Genomic DNA, 17,729 nt, shown 5'->3' on the forward strand with positions numbered 1-17,729 from the left:
AGATTGGAAGTTCCTTAAAGGCAGCACTCATTAATTTTTTTGTACAACTCAGCCCTAATATTGTGCTTGGTTCTTATTAAGCACCTAATCAGTATTGATAGATGTTGATAAAAAATTAATTGTTCCATTAAACAGATGTCAAATTGAACCTATTTCCTTGTGAGCATCACAGTTATAACTATAAGAAAAGTGGCATCTAGTGGTTGGTTTGTGTATTACAGTTTCCTTTTGTTTCTTGAACTGAGTACTGGAGTCATTTTCATAACCTGCTGCTGCTGCGTCGCTTGAGTCGTTTCCGACTGTGTGCGACCCCAGAGACGGCAGCCCACCAGGCTCCCCTGTCCCTGGGATTCTCCAGGCAAGAACACTGGAGTGGGTTGCCATTTCCTTCTCCAATGCATGAAAGTGAAAAGTGAAAGTGAAGTCGCTCAGTCCTTTTCAACTCTTAGCGACCCCATGGACTGCAGCCTACCAGGCTCCTCCGTCCATGGGATTTTCCAGGCAAGAGTACTGGAGTGGGGTGCCATTGCCACCTAGGTGCAATAAATAGAATATAAATTAAATGTTCAAATTGAATTGAAGGAGATTTTTCTGTAGCCACCAGATGTTTCAAGCAGTGACCTCTCTAAAGTATAACCACATGTTAAGTTATAAAGAAGTGCAAAATGATAAGATTATTAATTTTTAGAAAATTTTTGTATAAAATCACTTCCAAAATGGGATGCATGACTAAAGTTTTATTGTTTGTTTATAAATCTTATTACAAGTTGAAGGATATTGTTGGATACTGAAAAGTCAGAAATGCAATTATAAAGACAAGTTGCATACTATCTTCTCCATATTGATGAAATCCTATTAGGTTGTTGCTTTGAATTATTTTCAAGAACTTAGTTTATATTTTAAAAAGGTAGAACTCCTTCAATTAAAAAAAATTTAACTGTGCTATAGTTGATTTACAATATAAGTTTCAGGTGTACAACCTAGTGATGCACAATTTTAAAATTTATACTGCATTTATAGTTGTTAAAAAATATTGGCTATATTCCTTGTGTTGTTCAATATATACTGGTAGCTTATTTAGTTGATACATAATAGCTTGTACTTCTTAATCCCCATCTCTATCTCCCTTCTCCCCTCTTCTTTCCCTCCACTGGTAACTACTAATTTGTTTTCTATATCTGAGTTTATTTCCTTTTTTGCTATATATACTAGTTTGTTTTACTTTTTAGATTCCACATATAAGTGAAAATATTCAATATTATGGGCTTCCCTGGTGGCTCAGATGGTAAAGAATCTTCCTGCAATGCCAGAGACCCAAGTTTGATCCCTGAGTCAGGAAGATCCCCTGGAAAAGGAAATGACAACCCACTCCAGCACTCTTGCCTGGGAAATTCCATGGATAAAGGAGCCTGGTGGGCTACAGTCCATGGGGTCACAAAGAGTCAGACATGACTGAGCAACTAACACACACACACACACACATGCAGTATTATAAATATATACATATATAATATATAACATACAGATAATACATAAAAAGAACTGTTAATGATAGATGACAATAGAATATCACACCATCTTTTACTTACAAAACCAAAAATCTATGCAAATATATTTACATTTATAATGCAAAGTCAAAGGTTAATTCTTAGATTTACAGTCATTTTTGATTATCACTATCCTTTACTCCTCCATTAATGCATGTAATTGAATGCTCTTAATATGCACAGTCTAATTCAGTGAATATAACTACTCTCATGAATCAATAAATTCTAAAATTTTTAAGTTTTACTTTGGAATCTAGAATTCATGTTTGCACAGAACACTACTAAATATCCTAACGTCTGTTCCTGACACATTGTAATGTAATATTTATGTATGGGATTATCCTACCCATTAGAGAGCAGTGATACACTGTCTTTGTATCACTGCCTGCATCTAACATAACCAAGTGGCTGGCACATAACAGGTGATCAATATGTATTTGTTGAATTAGTTATATATGTTTGAATGAGCTGTGCCTTATTCAGTATTAACACCTAACATGTTTTCTGACTTCTTATAATGCTCAGTTTATGTTTGATGAATAAGTAAGTCTGAATAAGTCTATTTAACCTGTAATGTAGTTGATACATAACACTAAAGCCAGAGTGTATAACTTAATCACCTATGAATAATTATAGACATATAACAGTTTCATTAGAAATGTCAAATGCACATCTTTTATTGAAACAGCTTTTTGCAATGTGAGTGGGAGATTTCCCCCAATATCAAGCTATTATTATTTGCTGTTATAATTAGGAAAAGGAGTTCTGGCGTGAGAGTGACTTCTAGTTGTGGCTGAGTGTGTTAGGAGTTTTAAATAGAAGGACAAGGTTAGTACTTTGATAAGAATTGGGGAAGGTACTATGGTAATGATTGGAGTAAAGGAAAGCGTGGAATGTTGGGAAGGAGGTTACAGTACATTTTAAATCATAGCCTCCCAAGGCTGAACATTATAAACATTTATGTATTTATATCACATAAAAATTTCTTTTATTTGATGAGGAGCACAACCCCTTATTTTACATAAATGGTGAACTATCTACATATGTTAAACTAATTACTATTTGTTTTTCTAAGCAGTTCAACTTCATGCAAGAGTAAAGGATAGATCGGGATGGCAGACATCATCTGTTGTCTTCTTGTCCTAAGGTTCTTATTTTGGAGAAGGATATTTTTCTGGCTCCAGTACTTCAGTTCCTAGTATGAGAGAATGAGCTTGTTAGTAGTGGCTGTTTAAGACACCTAGGCTCTGGGAACAGCATCTGAAGTAAAGCTTGGAGGTATTAGAGACTAAGCTACTAGTGATGAAAGAGTGGAAACAATGGAAAGAAAGGTGGTAAAAGGTAGCATATATTTCATGCCCCTGATTGCTGATGAATGCTGAAAAGCAAGGGACTTTAAGTGGCAGTCATCTTTGGCAAGTTGCCAAAGACTTTGCTAACATAGATTGAGAGGTAATTTCTTACAAGTGATGTTAGGAGAAAAAAAGGAGTTCCTTAGAGCTGAAAATCATATTAAAGGGAAGTTGTATGGATTTTTTTCATTTATAAAAAGACATTTTTCACTTTATAAGTATTGTATTTTCTCATTTTAAAGAGTTCAAACAGAAATGTATACAATAAAAGATGGATGATTCCTCAGAGATAAACATTGTCTATAGTTTAGTATTTATCCTTTTAGATATTTTTATGGTAGTTGTTTTAAAAGTTTGGATTGTTGAATTCATCTGAGCCATAAGTCAGAGTCTGGTTTTTAGGTTCATATTTAATGATTTTCCTCCCTCTTTCTCTTCCTTATAGGCTTGCTATGGGTGTTCTCCAGGATCAAAGTGTGACTGTAGTGGTATAAAAGGAGAAAAGGTAAGATATGAGTTAATCCTTCAAAAATTTAGAAAACCAATAAAATACTGATTTTAATTAAAAAAATAGGACTTCCACCCCAGCATATAATTAAAATGAATATAATAAAATAAATAGATAAATATAATTAAGTAAAATGAATTTTACTATGCTTCTTATTTTAGATTACTATAGGGATTAGGCTATATCTCAGAAGTCAGCAAACACTTTCTGTAAAGAGCCAGATAGCAAATGTTTTAGGCTTTTTGAGCTACATAAGGTCTCTGTCACATGTTTTTCTCCTTTTTAAAAAATAGTCCTTTAGTAGTGTTAAAAAGATTTTTAGCTTTTAGGACTATACAAAATGGGCTTCTGACTGCATTTGGCCTGATAACTATAGTCTGCCAATCTCTGATGCATCTTGTAATCACTGACTTAATAGGCAAAAGAAAGTAAAAACAACATTAAGGAACAAAATATTTATCAGGCTACTAATCTATGCTAGACACAAGGCAATTTCATGTATTTTTATCTAGTCCATGTAAGTTAATGATTGCTGCATCTCTACTTTCATCTTACTTTTCTCATAACAGCGTCCTTACTGTGTAGATATGATGATTACAAAGTATTAGTGATGATTAAATAGCACAAATCTAGCTACTATGAATCAGTGACTGACACTGAAATTAGATGTGTTTAAAAAGGGATAGTACCTTACAAAGAATTGTACTGGGGGAAGGTGATCATACTCTAGTCTTCATTCTTTGGGACTCAATATTTTTGAATGAATAACTGAATGTTACTAATTATATAAGAAAAAGTTCAGGACAGTATCTTGAGCATATTCCGTTTAGGCATATAGAAGGTACACTAGCATATTAAAGGGGTTTAAAAGTCCTGGAGTAAAGAAACCTATTTGTTTTGCAAAGTTATTTATTTAACCCATGTTCCTTCCAACAGAACACCTATTAATAATAATTGAAGAGTGTTATACAGAACCATTATTTGAGTAACATTAGTTTGAGGGGAGTAGTTTTATGGTAAAGGTAATTTCTGTAGTGGTAAAAAGACCAAGAGGGATTCATTCTGACATTAGTGGAATGCCTTTTATCAGATTAACTCTTAAGAAGTGAACATTCTGGACAAAATATAACAACTATTTAATAGCATAGGAGAGTGACCAAAGTAGGAAAACAGTAGAGCAAATTCTGCCTCTTAAAGAAGGGAAGTACAGTGGGCATGTTTGCACTTATGTACCTTTTTATCCTGGGTATACCTTTCAGTCTGCATGGCAACGGATGGTAAGATGGCAGACAGAAAACCACAGTCCTAGTGGCTTGAGAAGTCAAGGACAGAATTGAGGATGCCAGAATGGCTATAAAATGATGGGAGATATGCTGGAATGGAGAGAGTTACAGAATGGAGAGCCCAAATATCTGCTTGCAAATGTCACCAAAATACTTGGTTGAACCTTGAACTTTATATGTATACAGGAGGATTCATTCAACCCAGCAGAAAGGAACGCTTAAAGGCCTCAATAAGGCAACACAGATTTAACTGCTGTCCATTGAAAGGAAAATGGAGTTTTAAGTGTTAATTCAGCCGAGTTAGCTATTTCCTAAAACAAATATTCAGTACTTTTCAGACAATATAAAAGAATCCAGGATGTGTGTACATATTAAGTACAATGTCCAGTATGCAATTAAAACTTGCTAGACACTAACACAGCAAGATCTGTGAAGTAACAAGTAAAAGTGACCCATAGTCAAGAAAAAGACCAATAAATGAAAACTAACTCTGCAATGACACAGATGTTAGAATTTTTAGACAACTGATTACAAAGTAAGTATTCAGTTCAGTACAGTCGCTCAGTCATGTCCAACTCTTTGCGACCCCATGAATCGCAGCACGCCAGGCCTCCCTGTCCATCACCAACTCCTGGAGTTCACTCAAACTCACATCCATTGAGTCGGTGATGCCATCCAGCCATCTCATCCTCTGTCATCCCCTTCTCCTACTGCCCCCAATCCCTCCCAGCATCAGAGTCTTTTCTAATGAGTCAACTCTTCGCATGAGGTAGCCAAAGTACTGGAGTTTCAGCTATAGCATCATTCCTTCCAAAGAAATCCCAGGGCTGATTTCCTTCAGAATGGACTGGTTGGATCTCCGTGCATTCCAAAGGACTCTCAAGAGTCTTCTCCAACACCACGTTTCAAAAGCATCAATTCTTTGGTGCTCAGCTTTCTTCACAGTCCAACTCTCACATCCATACATAACCACTGGAAAAACCATAGCCTTGACTAGACGGACCTTTGTTGGCAAAGTAATGTCTCTGCTTTTCAATATGCTGTCTAGGTTGGTCATAACTTTCCTTCCAAGTAGTAAGCGTCTTTTAATTTTATGGCTGCAGTCACCATCTGTAGTGATTTTTGAGCCCCCAAAAATAAAGTCTGACACTGTTTCCACTGTTTCCCCATTATTTCCCATGAAGTGATGAGATCAGATGGCATGATCTTTGTTTCTGAATGTTAAGCTTTAAGCCAACTTTTTCATTCTCCTCTTTCACTTTCATCAAGAGGCTCTTAAGTTCCTCTTCACTTTCTGCCGTAAGGGTGGTGTCATCTGCATATCCGAGGTTCTTGATATTTCTCCCAGCAATCTTGATTCCAGCTTGTACTTCTTCCAGCCCAGCGTTTCTTATGATGTACTCTGCATAGAAGTTAAATAAGCAGGGTGACAGTACACAGCCTTGATGTGTTCCTTTCCCTATTTGGAACCAGTCTGTTGTTCCATGTCCAGTTCTAAGACCTGCATACAGATTTCTCAAGAGGCAGGTCAGGTGGTCTGGTATTCCCATCTCTTTCAGAATTTTCCACAGTTGATTGTGATCCACACAGTCAAAGGCTTAGGCATAGTCAATAAAGCAGAAGTAGATGTTTTTCTGGAACTCTCTTGCTTTTTCGATGATCCAGTGGATGTTGGCAATTTGATCTCTGGTTCCTCTGCCTTTTCTGAAACTAGCTTGAACATCTGGAAGTTCACAGTTCATGTATTGCTGAAGCCTGGCTTGAAGAATTTTGAGCATTACTAGCATGTGAGATGAGTGCAATTGTTGCTGATGATTAAATAGTATAAACCTATGAATCAATGACTGACAGTGAAATTAAATAATTAAAAATGGAGAGTAATTTAAAGCAGATAGGATAAATATATTTGTTGGTTTAAAGGGAACTCTGCTAATAATAAGTGAACAGATAGAGAATCATAACAGAGCACTGGAAATTGTGTAAAAAGAAAGCAAGGAAAGCAAAATATGAGAAAGAACCATTTACCAGATGGGCTTTTAACAGCAGAATGAAGTAGACTGAAGAAAGATGGACAAATAACTTGAGAAACACACATTACCTAACACTAACCAACTAAGTAATTAAATGAAACAAAATATGAATAGCTCTATATCTACTAAGGAAATTTAATTATCAAACCCTTCCCACACTCACATAAAAATTCTAGTGCAGAAGTTTTCACTGAGGAATTATATGAAGCATTTATGTAAGAAACAATATCAGTCTTTCATAAACTCAGACAGTGGAGGGATAAGGACTGATGTCCAACTAATTTTATGAAACAAATACGCCCTAAAACCAAACCAAAGACAAAAGTTAAAAATCATTAAACTATAGCTCATTAATAGAGCTGAAGAAATGAAGAACAAAATTTTAGCAAATCAGATCCAGTGGTGTATAAAGCAGATAATATGTCCTTACCAAGTGGGGTTTATGCAAGTAATGCATGGTAGGTTTAATATTTGAAAATCAAAAATTATAATTCACCATGTTAAAAAACTAAATAAAAATTTTAAACATAAATAAGCCCACCATATAATTATCTCAATAGATACAAATAAAGCACTTACCAAAATTCATCATCAATTTCTGATAATCTCAGCAAACTAGAAATAGAATGGATTTCCTTAATCTTAAGGAGCATCTACCAAACCCCTATAGCCAAAATTATATTCAATGGAGAAAGACTACATCCCTTTCTTCTAAGATAGGAACATGTCTGCTCTCGCTATTTCTATTCAACATTGCCAGTGCAGTAAGACTAGAAAAGGAAAAGCATCCATACTAGAATGGAAGAATAAAACTCTCTTTTTTTGTAGATGAACAATACTAAAATGCTTATAAACTTTGTGAGTGTAGAAAGATCAGAATAAACAAACATGATAAGATCAATAAAGATCATTTATATGTATATATTGAACAATGAAAATTTGGAAATAGGAGTTATAAAAATGCCTTTTGCAAGATCACCAGAAATTTGAAATACATGGGAGCAAGTCAGACAAAAATGTGTAAGTCCAGTGCATTGAAAACTACAAAAATATTGTTGAGAGAAATGAATACCTGAATTAACATAGATATATATCATGTTTAGGTATTAAAGTGCTCAACATTACTAAGATGCCAATTCTCTCCAAATTTATATACAGATTAATAGACCTTCTTACTTTTCTTGTAGAAATTAAGCTGATTCTAAAATTCCAGTGTGGGCTTCCCTGGTGGCTCAGACATTAAAGAATCTGCCTGCAATGTGGGAGACCTGGGTTAGATCCCTGGATGGGGAAGATCCCCTGAAGGAGGGCATGGCAACCCATTCCAGTATTCTTGCTTGGGGAATCCCATGGACAGAGGAGCCTGGCGGGCTACAGTCCATAAGGTTACAAAGAGTTGGACTCGACTGAAGCTACTTAGTACACACAAAATTCAGGCGTAGGGACTTCCCTGTGGTACAGTGGTTAAGAATCTGCCTTGCAATGCAGAGTACTCAGGTTTGATCCTTGGTCAGGGAACTAAGTTCTTACCTGCTACAGAGCAACTAAGCCCACACACCACAACTAGAGTCTGTGGGCTGCAATGAAAGATCCCACATGTCAAAACTAAGACCCAACACAACAGTATAAATAAATATTTTAAAAAACTAAATAAAATCAGGTGTAAATGCTAACGTAGCTTTTTAAAAGAATGAAGCTAAAATATCTATATTACACAATTCGAAGACTTAGAATAAAACTACAGTAAACATGATAGTGTACTAATAGCAAAAAAGATAGACATATAGATGAATGGAACACAATAGGGTCCGTAACTAGACCATAGGTGCATGATAAATTGATTTATTGACAAAAGTGCAAAAACAATTCAGTGGCGAAAAGATGGTATTTACAACAAAGGGTACTGGAAGAACTGGATATGCATATTTACAAAAATGAACTTTGACTCACTGCTTGCCCTATATGCAAAAATTAATTCAAAATGGGTCATAGACCTAAATATAAAGCCTTAATCTATAAAACCTAAGTCTACAAATCTTTCAGAAGAAAACACAGGAAAAAATCCTTGTGACCTTCGATTAGGTAGATATTTCTTAGATATGACAATAAAAACATGATCTGTAAAAGAAAGACTGATAAATTGTATTTCATCAAAATAAAGAATGTATTTTTTAAAAAAAAATAAGTTTATTTATTTATTTTTGGTTGTGCTGGGTCTTTATTGCTGCACGGGCTTTCTCTAGTTGTGGTGAGCAGGGACTACACTCCAGTTGTATGCATGGGCTTCTCATTGCAATGGCTTTTCTTGGTGCCGAGCATGGGCTCTAGGGTGTACAGGCTTCAGTAGTTGGGTTCCCAGGCCCTAGAGCACAGACTCAATAGTTGTGGGGCATGAGCTTAGTTGCTTCGCAACATGTGGGATCTTTCTGGATCAGGGATCGAACCCGTGTCTCCTGCATTGGCAGGTGGATTCTTTACCACTAAGCCACCAGGGAAGCCCAAGAATGTATTCTTTTCTGAAGATACTAAGAGAATGAAAAGACAGTTCACAGACTAGGAAGAAATATTAATGAATTACCTATCTGATAAGAATCTTGGAACCAAAATATATAAAGAAATCTCAAAACTAAATAATAAACATCCCCAAGTAAAATTAAATTAAAAACAAGTTGGCAAAAGCTTTGAAGACACTTCCCAAAAGAATAGATGATGGCATCATATAGTAAACACATGAAAAGTTACTCAATATTAATAATTAGGGAAGTGTATAATAAATCTATGAGGAGATACTACTATAAACCTATAAGAATGTGTAAATATTAGAACATAACCATACCAAATACAGATCAATGTGTGGAGCAACTGAAATTATCACAGATTGCTGGTAGAGATCTGCTGCTGCTGCTACTGCTGCTAAGTCGTGTCAGTCGTGTCTGAATCTGTGCAACCCCATAGACAGAAGCCCACCAGGCTCTCCTGTCCCTGGGATTCTCCAGACAAGAACACTGGAGTGGGTTGCCATTTCCTTCTCCAATGCATGAAAGTGAAAAGTGAAAGTGAAGTCACTCAGTCGTGTCTGACTCTTAGCAGCCCCATGGACTGTAGCCTACCAGGTTCCTCTGTCCATGGGATTTCCCAGCAAGAGTACTGGAGTGTGGTGCCATTGCCTTCTCTGATCTAGAATGAAGCAAATACTTTGGAAAATAGTTTGGCAGTTTCTTAAACAGGTTAACATAAACCTGTCATATGACCCCCTCTATTCCTAGGCATTTACCCATGAGAAATGAAAGCATGTGTCTATATCATCCTTGTACATGATGTCATGGTAGCTCTATTTGTAATAGCCAGAAACAGGAATCAACTCAACTGCCTTTTAACAGGTGAATGAATCTTAGCAAATTGTAGTAGAGCTGATCCTTGAACAACATGGATTTTAACTTCATGGGTCTATGTATATTCAGATTTATTTCAATAAATACATACTACAGTAGTATACAGTCTGTAGCTGATTAGAATCCATAGTTACAGAACTGAAGATTTGGAGCACCAGCTGTAAAATTATACTCAGATTTTTAACCACACAGGGGTTGGCACTCCTGACCCTCATGTTGTTCAAGGGTGATATATATATATACATACAATGGAATGCTACTCAGCAATAGAAAGGAATGAACTATTGACACACTTCTGAATCACAAAATAATTATGCTGAGTGAAAAGTTAGACAAAATGTATATTCTGTATAATTCCATTAATAAAAAACTTTGAAAAATGCAAATTAATCTCTGGTGATGGAAAGCAAATCAGTTATTGCCTGGGGTTATGAGGAGAGGCAGGAGGAAGACATAAAGGGGGACAAGGAAATTTTTTCAATATTTATAATATTTCATTTAATATTGTTATTTTAAAAAGATTTTATTTTTTGGTGCAGTTTTAGGCTCACAGAAAAATCAAAAGAGATACAGATTTCGCGTATGTGCCCTGCCCCCACACATGCATAGCCTCCCCAGCTATACCATAGTGGCACATTTGTTACAGTTGATGAACCTACATTGATATGTCATTATCACCCCAAATTTAAATTTTACCTTAGCGTTTACTCTTGGTGTTATACATTCTGTGTGTTTGGAAAAATGTATAATGACAGGCATCCATATTAAATTATCATACAGAGTATTTTCACTGACCTAAAAAAAAACTCTGCTCCCTCTATTGATCTCCCCAACCTACACCCACTGGCAACCACTGATATTTTTACTGTTGGTATAATTTTACCTTTTCCAGAATGTCATATAGTTAGAATTACATGGTATGCAGCCTTTTCAGATAAGCTCCTTTCAATTAATGATATGCATTTAAATTTCCTTCATGTCTTTTCATGGTGTGATAGCTTGTTTCTTTCTGGACTGATATTAATAATATTCCTTTGTCTGAATGCACCACATTTTATCTGTTCACCTACTGAAAAACATCTTGGTTGCTTCCAGGTTTGGCAATTATGAATAAAACTGCTATAAACATTCAATGCAGGTTTTTGTGTGGAAATAAATTTTCAACTCCTGTGGGTTAATACCAAGGAACACGATTGCTAGATCATATGATAAAAGTATGTTTAGTTTTGTAAGAAACTGCCAAAGTGTCTTCCAAAGTGGCTGCACCATTTTGCATTCCACCAGTAATGAATGAGAGTTCCTGTTGCTTCATATCCTTGTCAGCATTTGGTATTGTCAATACCCTGGATTTTGGCCAATTTAATGGGTGTGTAAAGGTATCTCATTGTTACTTTTTAATTTCCATTTCCCTGATGACATATGATGTGGAGCATTTTTTTCATATGCTTACTTGCCATCTGTATATCTTTTTCAGTGAGGTATCAGTTAAAGTTTTTGTGAGTGAGTCTCTGTCTCTTAGTTGTGTCTCTTTGCGATCCCATTGACTGTAACCCTCCAGGCTCCTCTGACCATGGAATTCTCCAGGCAAGGATACTGGAGTGGGTAGCCATTCCCTTTTCCAGGGGATCTTCCTGACCCAAGGATCTATCCGGGGTGTCCTGTACTGCAGAGCGATTCTTTACAGTCTGAGCCACCAGGGGAGCCCCATAGAGTCTTTGACCCATTTTTAAATCAGGTTGTTTTCTTATTGTTGAGTTTTTAAGAATTCTTTGTCTACTTGGATAACAGTCCTTTATTAGATGTATCTTTTGAAAATATTTTTCCCAGTCTGTGATTTGTCTTCTCATTCTCTTGACATTGTTTCCTGCAGAGCAGAAGCTTTTCATTTTCTTGAAGTCCAGTTTATCAATTGTTTCTTTTGTGGATTGTGCCCTTGTTGTGGCATCTAAAATGTCACCACCACATCCAAGGTCACCTAGGTTTTCTCCCATGTTATTTTCTAGGAGTTTTATGTTTTGCATTTAAGTCTCTGATCCATTTTGAGTTATTTTTATGAAGGTGTAAGGTCTGTGTCTAGAATTTTTTTTTCTGGGAATGTCCAGTTTTTCTAGGACCATTTGTTGAAAAGACAAGGAAATTTTTATGAGTGATAGATATGTTCATTATTTTGGTTGTCACATATATGACAAAAATTTTCAAATTGTGTACTTTAAGTGAAATTTATTGTATATTAATTTTACTTCAATAAAACTGCTTTTAAAAAATAAGTTTAACACAGAAGCATGTACATTCTGCCAAAGGAATGTGTTACTGCTAAAAACAAAATTCACCAGACTGCTAATGAGAACAAGAAATCAATCAATTGACATCCCAAAATTCATGTCATAGTCAAATATTATCTAAATAAAGTGTGCCCCTCTACCAGTTGCATCAGCATTTACTGGGAGCTTGTTAGAAATGCAGATTCTTAGGCTCCATAGCAGACCTACTGAATCTAATTCTGAGGCAGGACCAGGTAACCTTGTTTCAACAAGCTGTCCAAGTGGTTCTGATGCAAGCTAAAATTTGAGATCTTCTGACCTAGATTATTTCCATTTTGACAGTTCCTAAAGATCCATGTTCTTGTTGTAATTACTTCAAATATTTCTTTATGCTATATAATTACAAAGACAATAGAAATTAAACAAAAGAAGACACAGTTGCCCATAATTTATATAATTATAAAACCATTATAATTGCATTACCTAATTAAATCATTGTTGCCATTTGTCTGTTAAGGGTATTGCTTTGTCCATAGGTTTATATAATTTTTACTTTTTACAATAGTATAATCTTCAAATAATTTTAATTATAATTGTCATTGTGACAGTTTGTCCTAATTTTTATTTTTCCTATCCTCAGAAATCCAATATTTTTCCTGTTAATTGTGTACCTGTTTTGAGAAACTGTTTTTTTCTTTTAAATTTTGTATTTATTTTTACATTTGGCTGTGCTGGGTCTTCATTTTTACACTCAGACTTTCTCTAATTGCAGTGAATGACGGCTACTCTCTAGTTGCAGTGCGGGACCTGCTCATTGTGGTGGCTTCACATGTTGTGGACTGTGGGCTCTAGGGTTTGTGGGCTTCAGTAGTTGCAGCTCGCAGGCTCTAGAGTGCAAACTCAGTAGTTGTGGCACACAGGCTTAGTTGCTCCATGGCATGTGGAATCCTCCTGCACCAGGGATCAATCTGGTGTCCCATGATTGCAAGGTGGATTCTGAACCACTGTACCACCAGGGAAGCCCCAAGAAACTATTCTTAGAATTTATTTTTTATTTCCATGATCACATAACTTTCTTCTTGTGATTATAAAGTGCCCTTCCTATAACATTTTTATGTGTACGTCTTACTCACAAAGTAGGTCCTACTTCAAAATTAAAAGACGCTTACTCCATGGAAGGAAAGTTGTGACCAACCTAGACAGCATATTAGAAAGCAGAGACATTACTTTGCCAACAAAGGTCTGTCTAGTCAAGTTTATGGTTTTTCCAGTAGTCATGTATGGATGTGAGAGATGGACTATAAAGAAAGCTGAGCGCTGAAGAATTGATGCTTTGGAACTGTGGTGTTGGAGAAGACTCTTGAGAGTCCCTTGGACTGCAAGGAGGTCCAACCAGTCCATCCTAAAGGAGATTAGTCCTGAATATTCATTGGAAGGACTAATGTTGAAGCTGAAACTCCAATACTTTGGCCACCTGATGCGAAGAGCTGACTCATTTGAAAAGATTCTGATGCTGGGAAAGATTGAAGGTGGGAGGAGAAGGGGACGACAGAGGATGAGCTGCTTGGATGGCCTCACTAACTCAATGGACATGAGTTTGAGTAGACTCCTGGAGCTGGTGATGGACAGGGAGGCCTGGCATGCTTCAGTCCATGGGGTCGCAAAGAGTCGGACACAACTGAGTGACTGAACTGAACTGAAATTAGTTTATTATCCTTCTCTTAAATTCTAGCTTGTATGTAAGCCAGCTTTATTGCAAATAAAAGTCATCTTATGTATAATTTCCCCTAATCCTAGCTCTTATTTTTTTCTGAATCTTTGAGGAAAGCATGTGCCATAAATGAGTTTGAGTAAACTCCAGGAGTTGGCGATGGACACGGGGGCCTGGCGTGCTCAGTCCATGGGGTCACAAAGAGTTGGACACGACTGAGCAACTGAACTGAACTGAAGGAAGTTCATTCATTGAATGAATATTTACTGCATATTTGTTCTGTTGGGCACTAAGAATACAATGATGAACATAGCATAATTGGTTAGATGAAGGGAAAATGGAGAGAATGGAATTGAGATTATTATAAATTTCTGGCCAAGGTAGCTGGATTGTGTTATTTCCTGAAATAAATAAGATGGCTGAAAGATAATGATTTCAATGTTCTTTATGTTAAATTTGCTTTTGAGAAAATTATTCAACTTCTCTTTGCTTTAATTCTTCATCTATAAAGTGAAAATAATAATAGTATTTACCTAATATTGTCATTGGGATGATTAAATAAGATGAAACATGGAAAGAATTAAGAATGAACTCTGGCACATAGAAAGCGTTCAATACGCATTTGCTATTGTTATTGTTGAGTGTTAGGTGCCTGTGTGATATTCAAGAGATGTTTAAGACATTTGGCCCTGTGAACCCAGCTTTTAGGAAAAAATATGTTGATATTTGAGATATCCCAGAGAAAGGGTCAAAAAAGGGCATTCAATGTAATACCAATATTTAAAGGACAGGCAGAGAGAGAAGACTATTATTCCACAAAGAAAAATTAGAATAATATTTTTTATCCAAATGTGGGCAGACAGCACAAACCAGGTTTAAGTTTAACCTTCAGAAATAGGTGCACCACATCATTTTCTATGTTAGTGAGTGGTATTAGCAGATTACAGTAAAATCTAGGTAGCTATAAGGATTAAATAATTGCCTGACAACCAGTAGAAAGGGTAGGCATGCAACAAATGTCAGCCTTCCCTACTTCCTGTATTAGGAATTAGGTTAGAGGACCCTCTTGCACCCTCTCCTCATGGAAGCCTTTTATAGTTTCTACTGCAGGAACCTTTCTACCTTTTGAAGACTGGGGGTTGCTATTGCAATTTTTCTGCTACTTTCCTCCAGTAGCTGCCATTCTGTCTTTCTTGGGATGATACTGCTCTGTCAGCTAGATAGGACTACAACATTATTTGACTATTGTGTGAGGAAATTTCAGGATAGGAATCTGGTATAGGTATATGATTTTTATTAATACAAGTGTAGTTAAGCTTTTTAGCACTCTCTACTTTCAGTTTCTAGTTTATTCCTCTATTATCTGTAGCTCAGTAGCAATTTGGCTTCTGAAACTATATAGCTCTCTTCAAGCATTAGCCTCAAGTTTTGGCAGAGATATGCTCTAAATATCAGCAGAGATCCTAAAACATAGCTGTGTTTTCCACTTATGGAAATCTATTCCAACTAGATTATTTTATTTCATTCTAGCTTCCTTTCTGACTGGCACTTTTGATTAGATTTCTGTTACCAGCTCTGCTAGAAATGGGCTATGTAGTGAACTGAGGCAATCCAAGTCTAAAAATTTTTAATCTTCTATTTCTCTTTTCTTGTTCTGTTTTCTTCAAAATAGTGGAGTTGAGATTCTGTGTGTGTATGTGTATGTATGTTTGTCGCTCAGTCGTGTCTGACTCTTTGCGACCCCATGGACTGTAGCCCACAAGGTTCTTCTGTCCATGGACTTCTCCAGGCAAGAATACTGGAGTGGGTTGCCATTTCCTTCTCCAGGGCATCTTCCCAACCCAGGGATCGAACCTGGGTCTCCCACATTGCAGACAGATTCTTTACCATCTAAGCCACCAGGGAAGCCCTTTGGATGCTAAATTATCACAATCCTATGAGTAATTAAAACAACAGAGAGATATATTTATTGAAAATAGAAAATACAGTAATATGTCAATAATGATAATTATTGTCAATGCTACAGGAATGTTGAGACCTAACATTAATTGGGTAACATTTGCTTCATTGGTTTTGAAGTAATAAGTGAAAACTGACCAGAAGTAGCCTTTTCAAAGTTCTTATATTTATTATAGTATGATTCAACATAAAAAGAAAGTATTCAGTACAAGATTATCTAAGCTATCCAGGCTAAACTTAGTACTTAACACACACACACACACACACACACACACACACAGATACACATGCCCACTGGGATTGTGAATGAAAGTCTGTTGTCCCTTAACCTCCAGGGGTATATGCCTCTTATGGGCCATTAGTCAGTTGCCTTGTAGATATAGATGCTTCGTCTTTCTCACGTGCTGCCTAGGCTGTCACTGTGGATAGAATCTGGGGAGAGGGGTTTACAGAAAAAGGTCCAGAGCCTTTGGCCAGAGACTCAACCTTCAAGCCTTAGAAAAGTAGAGAACTGCGTACAGCCAAGCAGTTGAAAGCTCATGCCTTGGAACTATGAGCCCTTGGGGTTCTTAAATGTAATAGTGGTGAATTTGCTGTCTGTGATTGGACCCCCTGGAGATGTTGGGGTTCACACTCAGCATAATTGACTGTATGCAAGTTAACTAACTCTAATATGTCTAATGGTATGTTAGTACACACGGTGGCTCTGTAGCCCCTACCTGTCTGGTTGTAGAGATTTACACATCAGGCAACCTTTGTTGATAGATGCTGATAAGATGTGGTGGATCCTCACTAGTAGGTAGGCAGCCCTCCTGTGCTGGTGTTGATAAGTGCATGGTCAGAACTGGGACTTGAGTCATAATTAGTGGTGATTTTTTTCTTTTTTTCCAGAACAAACATGGATTCCTTTTTTTATTTAATTTTACAATTAAATATATAAAGATCTTGATATTATCAAGCCCTTTTCTAGCTAACTTGTCACTGACCAGTTAATTAATTTCCATTATTAATAATCCTACAATTCTGTGCTCTACTACAAACCTGAAATCTTCTCTGATGTTCTTTTAGCCTTCTTCATCTGTGTACCATACTTATTTCATTGTAACCCCTTCAGACCTAGTTTCCTGAATTTATTGCCATCTTCCCTGTTAAATTCTTCATGTCAGTATGTTTCAACTTTATTTCATCTCTGATAAGCCTTTAAATTTTATGAGAAAGCAAGAGATTACATTACCAAATACAATATTAGATATATCTAATAAGATATTAGAGTGGTTTGTGTTTTTCTACTCATATCATACTATTTTCTCCATGTTAGTAGATACTCTGAATTTAGCATAAATAAATTAATCTTCTCTAGTCATTTGATGTTTTTGAATCTCATCCATGCTTCTGCTTGAAAATTGACAAGTGACCTTATCTTTCTTTCTTATTCAATTGCAGGGGGAGAGAGGATTTCCAGGTTTGGAAGGCCACCCAGGTTTGCCTGGATTTCCAGGTCCAGAAGGGCCCCCAGGGCCTCGGGGACAAAAGGTACGTGCCAAGTTGCCAGTCAGTAATACCAAAGAAATGAAGCCATCTTAATATGGAATAAGTGTCAGATGAATTAAAAACTTACTGAATTACAGCCAAAAACTAATATTTAAATAAAACATTAGAATGGCCAAGAATTTATACTTCATTGTT

The 17,729-nt window shown here is 36.3% G+C and overlaps 1 protein-coding gene across 1 annotated transcript in view; it reads left to right on the forward strand.

Annotated features, from left to right (window-relative positions):
• Positions 1 to 17,729, forward strand: part of COL4A5 (collagen type IV alpha 5 chain) — a 254,556-nt gene that overhangs the window by 111,453 nt on the left and 125,374 nt on the right. The window contains exons 2-3 of the mRNA XM_005910838.2: positions 3,345 to 3,404; positions 17,487 to 17,576. Coding sequence (XP_005910900.1) covers positions 3,345 to 3,404; positions 17,487 to 17,576 — 150 coding nt within the window. The remainder of the gene's footprint in view (positions 1 to 3,344; positions 3,405 to 17,486; positions 17,577 to 17,729) is intronic.

Source organism: Bos mutus, chromosome X (assembly GCF_027580195.1).
Source record: "Bos mutus isolate GX-2022 chromosome X, NWIPB_WYAK_1.1, whole genome shotgun sequence".
NCBI classification, from domain to species: domain Eukaryota; kingdom Metazoa; phylum Chordata; class Mammalia; order Artiodactyla; family Bovidae; genus Bos; species Bos mutus.